At 41.4% G+C, this 19071-nt stretch overlaps 1 protein-coding gene across 3 annotated transcripts; it reads right to left on the bottom strand.

Annotated features, from left to right (window-relative positions):
- Window positions 1–47: 47 nt before the first annotated feature.
- On the bottom strand, window positions 48–13088 carry LOC137888255 (Na(+)/citrate cotransporter-like). 3 transcript variants are annotated; one of them, XM_068731616.1, is made up of 13 exons: window positions 12759–13088; window positions 10272–10400; window positions 9992–10128; window positions 8669–8901; window positions 7665–7832; window positions 6419–6608; window positions 5809–5931; window positions 5524–5736; window positions 3040–3140; window positions 2197–2318; window positions 1883–2044; window positions 1364–1501; window positions 48–952 (listed from the first exon to the last, which is right to left on the bottom strand). In XM_068731616.1, exons 1-13 carry the CDS (start codon window positions 12870–12872, stop codon window positions 824–826), a joined length of 1959 nt encoding a protein of 652 aa, XP_068587717.1. In that variant the 5' UTR covers window positions 12873–13088; the 3' UTR covers window positions 48–823. The 3 variants fall into 3 exon arrangements, with proteins under 3 accessions (XP_068587717.1, XP_068587714.1, XP_068587715.1); XM_068731613.1 differs by lacking the exons at window positions 48–952; window positions 1364–1501 and having other exon boundaries at window positions 1956–2044; window positions 2197–3140; XM_068731614.1 differs by lacking the exons at window positions 48–952; window positions 1364–1501 and having other exon boundaries at window positions 1956–2044; window positions 2197–3140; window positions 7692–7832.
- Window positions 13089–19071: the final 5983 nt, after the last annotated feature.

Here is a 19071-nt window from a genome sequence, read left to right as displayed (position 1 = left end):
ATCACCGACATTAATACAAATATGATACATAACACAATAAATCTGTCTGGACATTTGTCTTCATTCATTTATTAACGTAAAACAATAGAAGAAGAAACATTTGCAGCAGTAAAATTACGAATGTACAGTTGAAATATCTCTACAAAGAACAGAAATTGGCTTTTTAAAGAGTTTATTTATCTGAAGTATTCATTAGTATTTTTGCTTCATCAGCTGGTAAAATACTTCTTCTGTCACGTGACTTTTGCAGCAGAATCACTGCTTTAATCAAACTATCAAAGGTGTTGTTGTCACACTTTTCTTTTTTTATTAACACCAAATAAAAACTGTACAGTTCACATTCACGTTACAAAATATGTTTAAATAGAAAAATACAAAACGTACAGTATTAAAGTACTAATGACTAAAAGAGTCTTAGTTTTATTAATCATTTCTACCTTTTTTAAGGTTTTACCTTCATTTTAAAGTTTTAAAGAGGAACTCAGATATCAGACTTTATTTGACAAATGTCAAATGAACAAAATTTAGTGCTTTTAATGTGAAAAACCTGCTTGATAAAAGACGACTAGTGCTAAAAAGAGAGTTTGTTTCTAACCTTCTTCTTAGAGTTATTTAAGTAAAAGTCAATGTTTCTGCTAAAGACTCTTTCAATGGAGCTTTGACAGCAAAACATCAGCAGCAAGAAGCTCCAAAAACAGCCAGATGTAATTTCTGGAGGCTCAGAACCAGAACCAGAACCAGCCGTCACAAGCTGAGGTATGAATAATGTAGAAACATCTTTTGAACCCTGAAGATGAAGTCTGAGGCGGCAGGTTGTCGGTCTTTAAACGGGTGAAGTGGCGTTCGCCCACGACGGGAATGAGTCCAGGCCAAAGATCACGTGACCCCAGCTGTTGATGGCCAGAGTGATGCAGCCGATCCCGATGACATTCATCACTGCGCCGGTTCTAGCCTGCAGGGGGCGCAAAGGAGGTTATGACCACAGACTGAATATCTTGGTTCTTTGCAACCAGTGAACAGGAAGCGAAGTAGAGACGTCGTATACGTCTCTGGTAGAGACCTGTCAATCAGCGTGTAGCCCCGCCTCTAAAGCATCCCCTCTTCATGGTCTGTTTGACTCTAAATGGAGCATAATGTACTAAATGAACATCATGCTGTATTGAAGAAGACTGTAAACTAGAGATTGAGACCATAAACTCATGTTTACAATGTTTACTGAGGGAATAAATCAAGAGAGAAGTAGAGTCATTTTAGACTAGACTTCTATACAACCAGAGGAGTCGCCCCCTGGTGGACACCAGAGAGAATGCAGCTTTAACACGTGAAGCTCTGACTTCACTAGTTATGACGTCATGGGTCTCACCATGTCGGACACTTTGAGGAAGCCGTAGGAGAAGACGATGGCGTTGGGGGGCGTGGCCACCGGCAGCATGAAGGCGAAAGAGGCGCTGAGGGTGCAGGGGATCATCACGTACAACGGGTTCATACCGATGGACTGGGACTGAGTCAGGACACGAGAAAACGATGAAAGTTAAATAGACAAAATAGATTCACAACATGTTTTTATCTGACATCTCCCATTACCGACCAAAACACGGTTCTCGTTCATTCAAGTTTCCTTTACTGTCGCTGTTAAGTTCATTGAAACTTCCTGTTAGGATGTTTCACAATAAAAGCTTATCACTGGTTCAAAAGGCTGAATCCCTCCTGTTCTTCACAAGCTTTTACTGTGAAAAATCCTAACAGGAAGTGTAGTAACTTAACAGTGTTTTAAAACAGGTTTTGCCCTCCTTAATTCAGATTGGACGACCTGTGGTGATTGATGGTGTTTGTGTGTGTGTGTGTGTGTGTGTGTGTGTGTGTGTGTGTGTGTTTTAATTACCATGGAGGCCAGGATGGGTAGGAAGAGCGTTGCCGTGGCGACGTTGCTGGCACACTCGGTGAAGGTGGCGACGAGGAGACAGAGGACGACGGCGATGGCCCACGGAGGGATGGAGTGGAGCGGCGTCATCTGAGCACCGAGCCAGAGGGACAGACCGGACTCCTGACAACACACACACACACACACACACACACACACACACACACACACACACACACACACACACACACACACACACACACACACAGGTGTGGACTTTACAAACTGGTCTTTCTTTCCAAAATGTCCTCCCTCTCTGAAGATCTTAAACTCACCTCACTGCCTTTGGCCAGAGCAAAGCCTCCTCCCAGCAGCAGGACGATGTTCCAGGGCATCTTCTTCTGAGTCACCTGCCAGGTGAGCAGCGCAGGGGCGGAGCCTCGTGACACCTGGGACTCTGATTGGATAAAAAATAAGGTGTGTCACCTGTGTGTGAGTGTTACCTTTACATATGTTACCTGTGTGTCTGTTACCTGTGTGTTTGTTACCTGTGTGTCTGTTACCTGTGTGTTTGTTACCTGTGTGTCTGTTACCTGTGTGTTTGTTACCTGTCTGTCTGTTACCTGTGTGTCTGTTACCTGTCTGTCTGTTACCTGTGTGTCTGTTACCTGTGTGTCTGTTACCCGTGTGTCTGTTACCTGTGTGTCTGTTACCCGTGTGTTTGTTACCTGTGTGTCTGTTACCTGTGTGTTTGTTACCTGTGTGTCTGTTACCTGTGTGTTTGTTATCTGTCTGTCTGTTACCTGTGTGTTTGTTATCTGTCTGTCTGTTACCTGTGTGTCTGTTACCTGTCTGTCTGTTACCTGTGTGTCTGTTACCTGTGTGTCTGTTACCTGTGTGTTTGTTACCTGTCTGTCTGGTACCTGTGTGTCTGTTACCTGTCTGTCTGTTACTTGTGTGTCTGTTACCTGTGTGTTTGTTACCTGTGTGTTTGTTACCCGTGTGTCTGTTATTCGTGTGTCTGTTACTCGTGTGTCTGTTACCTGTGTGTCTGTTACCTGTGTGTCTGTTACCTGTCTGTCTGTTACCTGTGTGTCTGTTACCTGTCTGTCTGTTACCTGTGTGTCTGTTACCTGTCTGTCTGTTACCTGTGTGTCTGTTACCTGTATGTTTGTTACCTGTGTCAGATCTCCAGAAGCAGAGGTAGCGCGGTGGTTCAGAAGGAAAAACAAACAGCAAAACAGCAACAAACAGAGCGACGGTCGCATCAGTGACGAACCTGCAGACAGAGAATTTATTTATTCATCCATTTATTTGCTTTTATCAAATCACCATCCAGCTGATTTCACGTGTCTTTTAGCTCAGGTGAGGTTCTGTGATAAGCATTGGCTCAGGGCTCCTCTGACCTCGTACCGGGTCATGTGGTGTAACACCAGCCGCTCAGTTCATGAATGGAGATTTCACCAGCGAGTGTTTGTATTTGCCCAATGTACTGGCAAATTTCCAGATGTTTTTTTAACCTTTCATTCGAAAAAAGAGGAAAGGTTTCAGTTCAGTCCAGGAGGAAAGTTTAATTTGAAATATAAAAAATAGAGTACCTGAACAGGTAGTGAAAAGAGTACCTGAACAGGTAGAGAACAGAGTACCTGAACAGGTAGAGAACAGAGTACCTGAACAGGTAGTGAACAGAGTACCTGAACAGGTAGTGAACAGAGTACCTGAACAGGTAGAGAACAGAGTACCTGAACAGGTAGTGAAAAGAGTACCTGAACAGGTAGAGAACAGAGTACCTGAACAGGTAGAGAACAGAGTACCTGAACAGGTAGAGAACAGAGTACCTGAACAGGTAGAGAACAGAGTACCTGAACAGGTAGAGAACAGAGTACCTGAGCTTATTTTTGTTCACAAATACAATCAATGAAACATCATTTAAGGGTTTTCTGAATCTGCTCATCTGATTACTGATAAAACTGAGTATTTCATGCTTAAAGAAATAATGAATAATAAACAGGAAGAGATGTCTGTTGTCCGATAGCCATCATGTGGATAAGGAGTACCCTCACTTATGTTTTTCCCACTTGTGAAACCAGTTAAATGATCAGAGGTGAAAGTAGATTTCTTCTTTTGAGCTGACATCAGTCAGGATGTCTGAGCTTCATTATCAACCCGTGTGATCAGGAAACATGTTGAAATCATCAGTTTACACAAACAGCAGGTCCAAGGTGACTGCCCCCCCCCCCCCCCCCCCTTCATCAAAGTCTGTCCTGCTGCTCAACACTTTGGTCTTTAGGATTGCTTTTTTCATGTGAAAGAAGCAACATAGTAACTGATGGAATCGGCAAGTCAACATGTTATTGTGTCCAACATTTTGGTTTATGACCAAATACCTGCAGAACTAAAGACATTCAATCCGCCTCAGCTGTTATTTGGGCTAGCTACATCTTAACTTTGTGAATTCATACTGAAAGTAACGTACGTAACTTTGTTATCATAAAACAAGATTTAAAGGGATGTTTTACAGGTGGGTCTGGAATCTGTTTACCACCTTTTATTGCCACATTTGTGGTTGAAGTTCAAAAGTTCTGCAATCTGGAAGCACTGCTTTCCCTTTTTTGGGTAAAATAATGATTACAATGTAAGAAGTTTGACACCAGAACTTGATTATCAGTTAAACATGTAGAGAAACCAACTTTAACTGTAAAGACTTCACTGAAGTTTAATGGGGCCGGACTCTCAACTTGTGGCAAGTTTACCTCCTCATGCCAAGAGTGATGAGTCCTAATGAAGTGAAAGGTGAGAATGCGTGCGGCCTTGCTGCCCTGCAGCCCTGATGCAGCCTCAGTGCAGGTCAGCGTCACAGTTTACAGTTTGTACCCAGGACACGTTTCTGTTTGTCCTTCGCCTCTGATTCCTGTGTGTTCAGGGAGTTTGCCCCGAGGCAAGCTCTGCCATAAACAACACTGTGGGTTAAGTCTTTTTGTTTCCACTGAACATTAATGCAGGACCAGTGCTGAACACACACACACACACACACACACACACACACACACACACAGAAATGTGACAAACTATTCTAAGTAGTGTTTCTGTTAAAGAAAAACTCCAGACAGTTGTTTAAAGAGTAACTAAACCTCAGAGTTTTGTCTGAAGTTCCTCCACTGGGATATTAAAAAAATGCCTCTAGAACCTGTGAACTTGAAATTAATCAATTAGCATATTTAAATATCTGGTGAATCAGTGATGATGACAAGAGTAACATTATGTTTTTCAATTTGAAATATTTAGCAGCCGGCTAGTCTGATTCCACCATGACTTCATGCTACAATTACAGAATATAATAAGCACCACAAGAACTGACGGTCTTGGTTACTTTAGCATGATAGACTGTACTGTTTTTAAATAACCGTTAATGACAACGTCATCAGAGAAACAAGCTGAGCTAACGTTAGCATCAGACGTCTGGATCTTTAGTTATCAAAGAAACAAGCTGAGCGAAAACCAATGCAGTCTGTTAAAGGATTGCAACCAGGAAGTGTAGAAGACTTAAAACTGTGGAGATAATTCAGGTAATCCCGTCAGAGAGTTCTAACTCCTGAGCATTCATTTAGTTATTGTGAAACAATAAACAACCACAACACGTGCTGTGGTTCGTTGGTACTCACTCTGCCTTGGCGTTGAAGACGTGGGTGGCCCAGCCGTCCATGAAGCGCGGGTCTCTCGTGAACCACAGCACCACCATGAGGATGAGGAGCACCAGGACGCTGACCTCTCCGTACGTCACCGGTCCCAAACGGCGATGCTCATCTTGGATCACTTCGTACGCCGCTCGCTCCTTCTCCGACTGCGCCGCTCCACAACCCCACGTCCTCCGCAGGCTGCAACAGAACATTTAATGATCTGCACGGGTGGACGGGTTTTCTTTCTGTGTTGTGGTGAAGCCAACTCACTTGCAGCCGATGTAGAGGAACTGCAGCCAGAACCAGGCCAGCGTCAGCGTCAGCACCATGGTGGGGAAGGCGAATGCAAACCAGGACGCAAAGTTGATCACGTCACCGTTCCGAGGGAAGAGTCTACGAGAGAGAAGCACAAAAAGTTACAGAAAACGTCAGAAACATCAAAAGAAAATGTTCAATCCTTTTCAGTACCAGTAGCCTACTCACTTTGAGAAATATGAAAATGTTTTTTCTACATTTAACAAAAGAAGCCAATGTTTTAAAACATAAATGTAGTCCAAACAAAAACAAGAGCTCCAGTAATAAACAACCTAAAACTTGACAAGAATAAATTAACAGGTTTACAAATCTGATTGTTTTCAGCACGGAAACAATACCAGGAAGGTCAATTTCACGGTGGACACACAAATTAAACACATCCACGTGACTATGCAACGGTCAGACCTAGTGACTTAGTATTAAATATTGACAAGAAGTCATTCTGAGCGACACAAAAAAAACCTACAAATGTGTGTCCTTGTACTGGAAATCAATAGATTGCATTTTGTGACTCTTTCATGAACTGTCCCTGTTTCCGTCTGTGTTTTTGTGTTCAAGCACCTACTGGCTCATCTGTCCCATCAGAACCAGGTTGGGTCCGGTGCCGGTCAGCGTGGCGATGCCTCCGATGCTGGCGGAGTAGCACACACACAGCAGGAGTCCTTTGCTCAACTTCTTATTCTTTTCCTCTTCGTCGCTCAGCTCCTCCAACTCCATCTGACAGCAGACGTTCTCCACGGACACGACGGCTACCACTGACAGTTCGTAGAGGAGGGAATGTTTTAGAGCACTACGAATTCTGATCATGTTTCAAATCATCCATCAGCTTCTGATTGATTCCATCCTCCCTCCAGGTAGCAGATGGTTCTAATTATTCCGAAACCCCGACAGTCGGAAAAATGTCCCAAATGTCCCATTTGTCTGACTGCCCGTTATCCCAAAAACCACTGCCCATTGTTCCGAAGGTCCATTTCTCCGAAAATAAATACTCTCCCTGCAACAAACAGAAGCACAATACTTGTAACCTGAAAGGTTCAGGTTACAAAACTACTTGGTTAGGTTCAGGTCATAAGATCATGGTTTGGGTTCAAATAGACCCTCTTTGGCAGAAAGCCCTGCAGACTCTTCCAATGTCCAAATCGATTGGGAGTGTATATTTTCTGAGAAATGGGCCTTCAGAGCAACGGCATGGCATCGCTGTTGTTGGTTTCAGTTTGTTTACTTGAAAAACAACTTGCAGAGAGTTGAAACGTGCTGCAGAGAGAAAACCAACATTATCAACCTTTAACATTATTATTGTTCTCTGTCTCACTTCTATAAAGGTGGATTAACATGCTCTCAGGTTTATAAACAGGAAGTTGAACCCCGTGTTTGTTTTGGTGTATATTTGTTTATATTTTGACAAATTGTCAGCTTTAAAAGTACATCGTGACTATGAACGGTATTACGTTCAATGTAAACATTCTTTTAAGTGGAATATCAACATTTTACTTTTCTACAATATCTGGGCACGGCATTGACAGCATGGTAAAGGTTGGGGAAATATTGTGGTTATAGCAAATAAACTATAGTTTAGGTTATAGTTAACTAAATCACTTGGTTAATATTAATGATCGTTGCTCTTAATGTTTGCTCTGGGCGTAAATCATAAGATGTGGAATATGAAATCGAAAGAGTACTCTACCGATGTAGCTTTTCCCTCCTGTAACAACATTAAAGGAGGTAGATCTTCATATTTAATTGAAATGAACTGAAAACCGATGACTCTTTGGAAGAAAGAAAATCAATATGTAGGTGATAGAGTTCCGTACCAGAGTGAATCTCCTCTGTGGACTCACCAGGTCCACTGTTGGTGCTGTCTAATGGAGGTTTGTCTTGTGGTGTCAGTTTGACGATCTCCTGTCTGTCCATCTGAGCCTCAGAGGACGTGTTGCTGGATTTCTCTGAGTTACCTTGTGTGAAGGTTTCCCCATTCACACCTGTGAGGAATCATCCAGAAGGTCAGATGTCAAACTCAAGAAAGACTTTCTTAGTCTTACAACACACTATTGGATGTACAAACATATTGATATCAAGAAGATGAATCCAACAAAGTTGGGGAGCCTCTGACCTTTTGTTCCATACATTTTTTAGTTCAGCGTAAAAAGTCTCACCTACTACCGGATGGTTCCTACAGTCATGTTACCCTTCCGGATGAATTGTAATATCTTAGACTTTTCTTCCAGCACCATCACGAGGTCAAAGTTTTTGTCCAATCCTCAAACTAAAGGTATACCACACGTCATATAGACTTGTTTGTTTTCAGCATGCCTTAAAACTCAACTACAGCAGGACTTGTGGTGACTGGGAGTCAAACATTTGGGTTTGGACTTGTGGTTAGATGATTTCGACTGCAGTACTGGAGTTAAGTGTAAGGTTCCCAGCTTGGTTGTCCATTTTCAGTGATGCTTTGTGAAGGTCACTGGGCGTCCATTGACCCAATCACCAGACAAGAACAACGACGTTGGACGATTCTGTGAAACCCACTCACAACGTTTTTAAAGATCCTTGCACCGCACTATATCTGCGGATGGAAACTATGGTATGGTAAAGGTTTGGCAAATGTAGTTGTAAAAAGGTGAACATTTTTGCAGGTCTGCTCCCATCTCCTGCATTACGGTCTGACACAGTGCATGCCCTTTCACCAAACTCCTAAGCCTTACTGTCATCCACTACAAACACTAAAAACTTTCTTTGGGATACTGGGCTGGTTTCTTCAACAACGGGATCTCTGACCTATGTGGGTCCAGCAGGGAGCATAGTGGATCAATCATACCGTTGTCTAGGATGTTCGCAGTAGTAGTTTGCTGAACGCTGTTGGTTTTCTCCGTCTCTTCCTGGTGTAGGTCGACACTCCCTCTCTGGGTCTTGGAGGAGGGTTCAGGGTCTACGTTGCCGTGGAACTGTTCCAGGACAGCCTGGACAATGGGAACCATCATGGCGGTGGTGGCCGTGTTGCTGATCCACATGGACAGAAAGGCTGTCACTCCCATGAACCCTAGCATCAACCTGGGAGAAGAAGAAAGAGGAGACTTTCAAAAATGTGACGACGCTTCAACAATCCTCATCAACAAGTGCAACCAGAGGATGGAACCAAAAGAAACGGAACCAGAGGATTGTCAAGGTACATTTTTTAACTAGTACGACCAATGAACATTGACACAAGTCTGGGGAGACTGTAAGGGAATTTAGCACTAAGAAGATTCATTTACAGTCAGGTGGAAACCTTTAGTTCTGAAGTGTGTTAAAGCTGCATACTCTCCAGTGTCCATCAGGGGGCGACTCCTCTGGTTGTATAGAAGTCTATATGAAAATGACTCTACTTCTCTCTTGATTTATTCCCTCAGTAAACATTGTAAACATGAGTTTATGGTCTCAATCTCTAGTTTACAGTCTTCTTCAATACAGCATGATGTTCATTTAGTACATTATGCTCCATTTAGAGTCAAACAGACCAGAAAGCAGGGGATGCTTTAGGGGCGGGACTACCTCAGGTCTCTACTACGGCAACTTTAACCCTGTAGTGTGTTTTCATTTCATGGAAGTTAATTGTAACATTTTGGTCCTAAAATGTTTTATTCAACGTTAGGTTGTACTTAGCTCCTCCCTCTTGTATCACTTCTGGTTGAAAAAAAAACAAGATGGCGACGGCCAAATGCAGAACGTCATCACGGCATCTACGTCAACTTCTTACACACAGTCTGTGGTTACATTATTTTCATGTTCGGAAAGGATCACTCAGACAGGATTAACAGGAAACTTCCAACACGTCGGTCTTAAGTGAAATATCTCAACAACTATCAGATAGATCGCCATTCAAATTTGGTGCAGATGTTCATAGTTTCATGAGGATGAACCCCAATGACTTCAGTGATCTCCTGCTTTTTCATCTAGTAAATCTCTTTAGGTACGAATTTACATTTGTCAAACACTAAATTATCGTTCCTCAACGATAAACATTTAACTCTGGCACCGGTGGTAAAAGATAGAGAACTTGTCTCTCCAAGTTTTACTTGCGTCTTTTAATACTTTCATTTTGAACTCGTATTATTAGTAACTTAAACATTGATGGTACAGTGCAGGAGATCAGGGGACTCACAGGGCGGGTCGGACTCCGACCAGCAGCAGAACTCGGAGTGCGATGCGTTTGTGGAGGTTCCAGTGCTCCACGGCGACGGCCACCATCAGCCCCCCCACAAACAGCATGTTGGTGTCCTTCAGGTACTGCATACACACCTGAACAACAAGACATGCGGTTTACAGTGGTTAGACATGATGATGAACCCATCCATGTCATCATTAGACACTCTGACGCAGTGAAGAGAAAGTGAAAAGAAGCCTTTTTGACTGTGCGTGTGTGTGTGTGAGTCCAGTCTTACGTCTTTGGACTCCATGATGCCGAGGACGGGGAACAGGATGGTTGGCAGCAGCGCCGTCACTGCCAGCGGCAAAACCTCAGTGCACCAATACACCGCCATGACGATGATGACGTAAGCACAGGCGGCCTCCTGCACACACACACACACACACACACACACACACACACACACACACACACACACACACACACAGAAAAACATGTCAGGTTAATACTTATTCTAAGAACCTTAACAAATCACAATAGCCACGTTTCCATCAGAATTTAGTGATGGACGGACATCAGTGATAAAACCTTTTATTTACACACAACAATCTCAAACTTTAAGACCTCAAGTTTCCGTTAATTTGAATAAATAAACCTTAAATTAAGTTATTAAACACTTTAATCCTGCAGAATGAGATCAAAGTAACATTTAGAGCATTAAATTCAATTGTTTTACACCTTAAAGCTTCTGATTTAATGACAATTCCACCTTAATGTGATGATGAAAACTTTAAGAGGATTTTAAAGTAAAATGTTGTTTTGCCAGTCTGGATGTTTGAAAAGCTAAAGACTGAAAACAAACCACCATAACCGCGTTATGTGACATATAAAACTACAAAAACAAAAGCTGTTTTTGTAGAAAGAGGAAAACGTGTTGATACAGACTCATGCTGTGAACTCTGAGCTCACCATGACAGTTGATGTTCTTTCACCTGCTGGACTCCAGAATCTAGCTGTGAAGAAAACTTTACAACCTTGAGACCTGAAGCATCCACTGGTGTGTCGGGACGATTTAAAACATGCTGAGCCAATGACAGGAGCAGCTCTGTCCAAACACAGTCTGTTTATCTTAACTTTCATTCACGTAAGAAACCTGCAAATGCATTCCCATTGCTCACGAGTTTTAGTAGCCCTCATTTTAAATGAAATTAAATCATCATACAACCACCACAATGAGGTGATTATATTATTATATATATACAGCAATCCATGATAATTATACTATTTTCAGCCAAGCCGTCCTTACCGATGAAAACGGCTCTATGTTCACTCAGCTCATTGTTCCCTCAGCTCTATGTTCCCTCAGCTCTATGTTCCCTAAGCTCTATGTTCACTCAGCTCATTGTTCCCTCAGCTCTATGTTCCCTCAGCTCTATGTTCCCTAAGCTCTATGTTCACTCAGCTCATTGTTCCCTCAGCTCTATGTTCACTCAGCTCATTGTTCCCTCAGCTCTATGTTCACTCAGCTCATTGTTCCCTCAGCTCTATGTTCCCTCAGCTCTATGTTCCCTCAGCTCTATGTTCCCTCAGTTCTATGTTTCCTCAGTTCTATGTTCCCTTAGCTCTATGTTCACTCAGCTCATTGTTCCCTCAGCTCTATGTTCCCTCAGCTCTATGTTCCCTCAGTTCATTATTCACTCAGCTCTATGTTCCCTCAGCTCTATGTTTCCTCAGTCCTATGCTCTTTCAGCCTATGCACCATGCAAGGTGTCACTCAGGACCTTAAACTATTCCACTTCCACACCGATGGCTCAGCCTTCAGGGGTTTGTCTGAAAAATGTCCAATTGGACTGAAATCCCATTTGTCTGACAGCCTGTTGTCCCAGAAACAAGAAAACAACAGCAAGAAGCTAATTGTTATGCAGGAGACGACGTGTCAGGAAGTGAACAAATGTTGAAACTTGTGACAGTGAACACACTGTGGAATCTGTTTGTCAATCAGTGACAGAAAGTTGTGAACATAACTGTTAATATACCCAGTTTACCCTGCTAACTGGAGGGAAACCAGTAAGCAGAAGCTCTGAACTACAGCTGTTAGTCTGACCAGTTTAAAGTTATCACTTATCAAACTGCTCAGTTCAACTGGTCTGACCATCTTCAGTTGGAAAGTTTGAGGTACTTGTACTTTGCTTGAGTATTATCTGCTACATTCTATTACATCTCAGAGGTAAATGTTGTACTTGTTCCTTCATAACTTTAAAACAGATTCAGATTATTAAAAACCAAATATAATCAACTAATAAATGTATTATTATAGATTATAGAAGTCATTATATATTTGTGATTAACTGGTTAGTTTAGACAGTAGTACACTGGTCAGTTTAACTGGTCAGTTTACAGGAAAGAGGTTTGTGTAACTAGTTCATTTATGATATTACTGGTGTTCAGTAAACTGGCTAATTAAACGGGTCTGTGCTCACTGAACTGGCCAGTAAACTGGTCAATAAACTGGTCAGTGAACTGGTTAGTAAACTGGTCAGTGAACTGGTTAGTGAACTGGTCAGTGAACTGGTCAGTGAACTGATTCGTGAACTGGTCAGTGAACTGGTCAGTGAACTGGTTAGTGAACCGGTCAGTGAACTGGTTAGTGAACCGGTCAGTGAACTGGTTAGTGAACCGGTCAGTGAACTGGTTAGTAAACTGGTCAGTGAACTGATTAGTGAACTGGCTAGTGAACTGGTCAGTGAACTGGTTAGTAAACTGGTTAGTAAACTGGTCTTACCGTGGTACTGATGGCGAGCGGCAGCAGGATGATCGGGCTGCAGGCGAGGACGAGGACGCCCCTCAACCTCCAGACCTGCTGCAACATTTTCACCCGCAGAGGAAGAACCGACATGTGATGACGGTGATGAAGATAATGATGATGATGACGGTTAAATCTGAATGACTGTCAGAGAACAACTGTATCAACGAGACTCTTCTCTTCACTGCTCACACTCTGTCCGCTGCTCTCTCATTTGTGATGCATTTCACTTTCAACACTAAATATTAACTCTATGTGAGTGACCACACACACACACACACACACACACACACACACACACACACACACACACACACACACACTGTGCCCCTGCAGACTTTATCTAAAGTCTCACTCACAGAGTAAACACAGAAGAGGAAATTAGATCTCCTGTTTACGTCACTTTTTATCTTCCTGCACAAATTCAACAAATCAGCTGAAGTTCACAGTTTGTTCTGAAGCAGCAAATATCTACAATGATAATAACTAGTTACTTCAAACTTCACCATCACAGCAGTAGGAACACAACCAAGTGGAGTTTCATGATCAGAACAAACAGCTCCTTAAGTCTTAGTGTTGGATGTCACGCCCTAAAGTTGTATAATAATAAATGAACAAAAATAATAGACTGAATAAACAAATTGATACAATCAGGTCCAATCAACAACCTGTTTCTGTTATCAATGACACATCGTCTGCACTTTATTCCAAGACAATCACACTTTGTTCTTTTTGTTTTTTCCTCATTAATCTCTTTTCTTGGTCAGAAAGGTAACGAGAGAAGATTAAATTGTGGTGAACTTAAAGTAAATTAAAGAAAGATGAACTTCATTTTGTGTCTCTTGATTCTTCTTCTCTCTGAATGTTCGTTCTGTTGACCTCCTGCTGTGTTTCTCTCTCAAAGATCTTCAGTGACACAGAAGGTTCTTCTAGAAAAACGACAGCTTTTAATATTTCAAATAAAAAGAAATATCTAAATGAAGCATGCAGCATTCAAATAATAAAAACTTTAATGGTTTGAATCATAACAAGCCCCATATTTATACCAAACTACATTTAAAAAAAAGATAATAAAAGATGATATTTTATTCTTTCCAAGTGACAATTTTGGGCCAAAAATGCTTAAAATACACAGAATTATGTATACAGAGTGTTGATATATACTATGCATTACAAATATACAGTACATGGTACATTTATAATCAAATAGAATTTCATGACATATGTAAAAAAGAAATAGAAAAAAAACATGGGAAATAAAGTGCAGGTTGCTGGTAACAATTCTACGAATAAGTAATAAAAGTACATTTTTACAAAAAGTTGAATTTGTTTTGCTATTTTTCAGAGTTGTAAATTACGAGCAGAGAAATATAAAGTCTGAACTGAAAATGAAAACAATATTAATACAAACGGTAGATTCAAGGTGGGCCCAGAATGATACGTTATTACATCTTTCTTTAAACTATTAACTTAAAGATGTGACATTCTTTTACTTCTGTGCTTCTTAAATCTTTTACATTTACTATATTTTTACTCTTTTTAAAGTTTTGTATTTTAAAGCGCGTTGAATTGCTTTTGTTCCTGTAATCTGCTTCATTAATAAACTTTCTTTGTTTTAGCTAACTCTCTCTCCTCTGTCCTGATTCTCCTGGACTTGTCTGCGGCGTTTGACACTGTGAACCATCAAATCCTCCTCTCATCCCTCGAGGGGATGGGCGTCTCAGGCTCTGCACTCTCCCTGTTTGCATCCTACCTGACGGGTCGATCCTACCAGGTGACCTGGAGGGGGGCCGTGTCGGAACCACGCATGCTGACTACGGGGGTTCCGCAAGGGTCAGTCCTGGGCCCCCTTCTCTTCTCGCTCTACACGACATCTCTGGGTTCTGTTATTCGCTCGCATGACTTCTCCTACCATTGTTATGCCGATGACACCCAGCTGGTCTTGTCATTTCCCCCCGGTGACACCCAAGTGGAGACGCGCATCGCTGTGTGTTTGGCTGACATCTCGAAGTGGATGACGACAAACCACCTCAAGCTCAACCTAGACAAAACTGAGCTACTGTTCCTCCCGGGGAAGGGTTGCCCGCACCGAGACCTGTCCATCACCATTGATGATACCGTGGTGACGCCAACTCGGACTGCGAGGAACCTGGGTGTGACCCTGGATGACCAACTGTCGTTCTCGGCAAACATTTCATCCGTCACACGCTCCTGCAGATTCCTGCTCTACAACATCAGGAGGATTTGTCCCTTCCTGACTGATGAAATGGCGCAGGTTCTCATCCAGGCTCTTGTCATCTCCCGCCTGGACTACTGCAACTCTCTACTCGCCGGAGCCCCGGCGTCGGCCATCAGACCTCTGGAGCTTGTCCAGAAAGCCGCAGCTCGCCTGGTGTTCAATCGCCCCAAGTTCTCCCACACAACTTCCTTTCTCCGTTCTCTACACTGGCTACCTGTAAGAGCTCATCCAGTTTAAGACTCTGGTGCTAGCCTACAGGGCAGTGAAAGGAACAGCTCCTTCCTATCTCCAGGCCACGGTCAAGCCTTACACCCCCGCCCGACCACTTCGCTCTGCTGCCTCGGGGCGATCGGTCGCCCCGTCGCTCAGAGGTCCTGGCGGCCGATCGACCCGGTCACGGCTGTTTTCTGTCCTGGCCCCACAGTGGTGGAATGAACTTCCCACTGACGTCAGGACAGCGGAGTCGCTGCCCATCTTTCGGCGCAGGCTGAAAACCCACCTCTTCAGGAAGTGCTACCCTGAGCCTTCCACTCAGCACTTATTGTTTTCATACTAGCTTGTTGCACTTATTGTATTCATACTAGCTTGTTGCACTTATTGTATTCGTATTACTTAGAGCACTAACTGTTTTTCTTGTTTCTGTACTTTGGCTCTGAGTTATGCTCTGCTTCATGCTCTTAGATGCTTGTTTGGAAAAGGAAATGTACTTATAACTTCTGGTGACTAGTAGTTCTTTTGATTACCAATGTTGATGCACTTATTGTAAGTCGCTTTGGATAAAAGCGTCTGCTAAATGACTGTAATGTAATGTTATTATATACAATACATTATTATATTATATATTTTAGTTTGTATTGAACTCACATCAGAGAGAAGATTTCAGGTGATCTCTGATGAAGTTGTTCAGTTTCTCCTCTCATTCATTTGATGCTGAGAGTAAAAGTAAGTATTTCTTTAGTTGATCTTTCAGTTTAAATGTAGTTCTTCAGTTTGTCCTCTGCTGTCTCCCAGTGGACACAACAAGACCGTGCATGTGATTTCATGAATCTACGTTTCTGTGAAGGAGCCACTTTTAATCAGCTGGTTAACTTTCAGCTGCAGCCTTTTAGACAGATGTTTAGAAAACAAACAATGAAGTTATGAATGAAGAAATAAAGACGCGTGACAGAATGACGCTGAAATGAAAAGCAACAGAATCAATAACCAAAGTGCTTAGAAACTGAAAAAAGACACTTTGGGATTCAAATCTAAAGTTGTAATAATTGAGAATTATTTCTCTGACTCACTGTTTGAGAAAGTGGAACTTTTACCCCCAAATAAAAGATTTGTAATTTCAAATGTAAAAGTGTGTACAGTCAAAATGGTGACATCTACTGAAAAATCCTTCGTATTACATTTCTAGGGAAAGATTAAAAATGCACAACCATCATGATGAACAGAACGTTAAAATTATAAATGAATTCACTGCTGTCATCTTTGATATTCTGTTTGATTTGATTGAAGTAAAGTCAGACCTTCACATCAAGACATCAATCATGGAGATTTATAGGTTGACTTCTCAGAGTGTGACATTAATATTACAGTTGAGATGAAATAAAAAATAAGTCTTTTTAACCCTTTTAGGTCGCATCCCCGGTCAAATAGAGTTTCACAGGAGTTAAATCTCTCTGTAGTCCAACAGGAAGTCATCGTCACTGGTTCCCTCCACAAACAGCCAATCAGATTCTTCCATTGAATTTTGGAATATTACAGAAAATGAACAAACGTTTATGATTTTTCCAGGTTTCATTCATCAAGATAATTTTCACTAATGAACTCCACTTTGATGTTTGAATTGTAAAGTAAGATATTTGATAATTAGCCTGGCTGCTACACAAAAACTATATTAATTTTCCAACTGAGCATTAAAATGTCTGTTTTTATGCTGATGATACCGTGTTGTTCAGCTCTACTGCAACGCAGGCTTTCTCTAGGTTAGTCTGCTTTTGAATGGTGAGTTAGCAAACTCGTTAGCTCAGGGGAGAATAGCTTTATTCAAAAGATGTATCTGTGCCATCTGTCTCCTCTCTGCAAACCATTTCTCTTTTGTGGAAAAGTCAGAACTCCGACAGAGGAGGTTAAATAAAAGTGAACTGTGCAATACAGCTAATTATCTTCCTCCATTTTGGATTCCTTGGCTCTCCGTCTCCTCAAAGTTTAGCTGTGTCGAGATGGATTGCTGTTGGTCAACGGTGCACATCTGTGGATGGAAGTTCAGAAAAGTTCACAAAAATTACTAATGTCGTTGACCCTGTGAGCAACTCCAATAGTATTGAATTTAAAGGCTTTTATTTGAACCTGCAACACTTGTTCTGCCTCTGACAGTTAAAACTACAGCAGTAGAGTGTGTGGGAGGACCTGGAAGGGTTTTCTTTTATTGCCACCCTGTGATAGTTCAACAAGCTCCCCCTTCCCCTACTTTTACCCTAAATTCAACATGACTCTGAAATACACCACAATGCCAAAAGTATGAACCTTCTAGTCATATGTGAGCGTAACATGTGGTTGTGACACAGTGACTTTTTAAGAGCTGTCAGATGGGGTTGAGGTCAGGACTGTGTAGCCAGTCAAGTTCTACCACAAACTGGGAAAAACCCAAGTCTTCATTGAACTGGCTTTGTGCAGAGGAGGGGGGCACAAGAAAAGACTTTCCCCAAACTGTTGGAAGAACAATATTGTCTAAAATATAAATAAATAACCTTTAACCCAGCAGTCTAAAACTCACAGAAGAAAAATCATTTAATAAAAAGAGTTTCAATACAAATATGTTGAATGTGTGTCACCCTGGTAAATAAACATATTTTTTAAATTACACTGACATGATTCCCAGTAAGTCTCAGTGAGTTGTGGTTCTGTGGTGGATCCAGGTGGATCCAGGTGAACGGAGGGGGAGGAAGGACCCTGTTTGTTGCAGAGCTGCATTGTGGGGGCGTAAAGCTGGAACCAAACAGTCACAACAAAACAAATACCCGCCCACTCGGTGTGCTGAATGTATGTGTAGAGCGCCATGAGGCCACGAAGCTGGAGGACGACTCAGTGCACGAAGCAGTTTGAATCTGAAACACTGAGACTTTTACATTTCACTGTGAAACTGGTGCTGGTCTAGTTTAGTTAACTGGGTTATCAAGTTTAGCTTTCTTGTTAAGTTTTGATTAGCTTAGACTAGTTTAGTTGGGTTTATTCTAGCCTTGTTGTTTAGTTTAGATAAATTTAGTCTCATTTAGTTTACCTTAGTTTAGTTTGATTAGTTTAACCTAGTCTAGTTTCTTTAGCTTTTTTGTGTAGTTTATTGTTGATCCGTTTAGATTAATTTAGTGTAGATTAGTTACATTTAGCTTTGTTGTTTAGTTTAGATTAGTTACATCTTGTTAAGTTTAGTTTAGCTTTGTTGTATAGTTTAGTTTACCTGAGTTTAGTTTGATTAGTTTACTCTAGCCTAGTTTCTTTAGCCTTGTTGTTTATCTTAGATTAGTTTAGTCTAGTTTACTTTAGCTTTGTTGTTTAGTTTAGATTAGTTTAGTCTAGTTTAGTTTAGCCTTGTTTAGTTTAGACTAGATTAAACTAATCAAACTGAACTAAGGTAGACTAAACTAGTTTCTTTGGCTTTAACATGTGACTTTGTTGTGTCGTTCATTGTTATTTTGTTTAGATTAGTTTAGTCTAGATTAGATTAGTTTATCTTTGTTGTTTAGTTTACATTAGTTTTATCTATCTTAGTTTATTTTAGCTTTTTTATTTAGTTTAGATTAGTTTAGTTAAGTTTAGTTTAGCTTAGTTTATTTTAGCCTTGTTGTTTAGTAAGTTAGTCAAGTCAAGTTTAGTTAATTTGATCGTACCTAGTACTCAAAGATGCATTCACCAACATTCAACATTTTAGTTGCTGAAACCAGAGTTTCTGTGAAAGAGTCTTACATCACTGTGTCTCTTAATTTTTACATTCTGTGAAGACACATACAGCCACGATCAGTGGGGTTGATCATTAACCGGCTAACAGGTGGGCGGCAGTTGTTGAGT

Source organism: Cebidichthys violaceus, unplaced genomic scaffold, assembly GCF_023349555.1.
Source record: "Cebidichthys violaceus isolate CVI_PGR_0920_01 unplaced genomic scaffold, fCebVio1.0.p SCAF_53, whole genome shotgun sequence".
In the NCBI taxonomy this organism is placed as follows: domain Eukaryota; kingdom Metazoa; phylum Chordata; class Actinopteri; order Perciformes; family Stichaeidae; genus Cebidichthys; species Cebidichthys violaceus.
Note: the sequence above shows the minus strand (reverse complement) of the source record. Positions and strands in the feature narration are given on the sequence as shown.

Bases quoted from the DNA above. Each gene is read 5' to 3' on its own strand.
- LOC137888255 (XM_068731613.1), bottom strand. From the start codon at position 12,872: ATGTCGGTTCTTCCTCTGCGGGTGAAAATGTTGCAGCAGGTCTGGAGG. The intron at 7,833-8,668 runs GTATGATTGATC...GATTCCTCACAG, and splicing joins TGCGAACATCCTAGACAACG to GTGTGAATGGGGAAACCTTC. The intron at 5,932-6,418 runs GTAGGTGCTTGA...TCTCTCTCGTAG, and splicing joins CTGATGGGACAGATGAGCCA to ACTCTTCCCTCGGAACGGTG.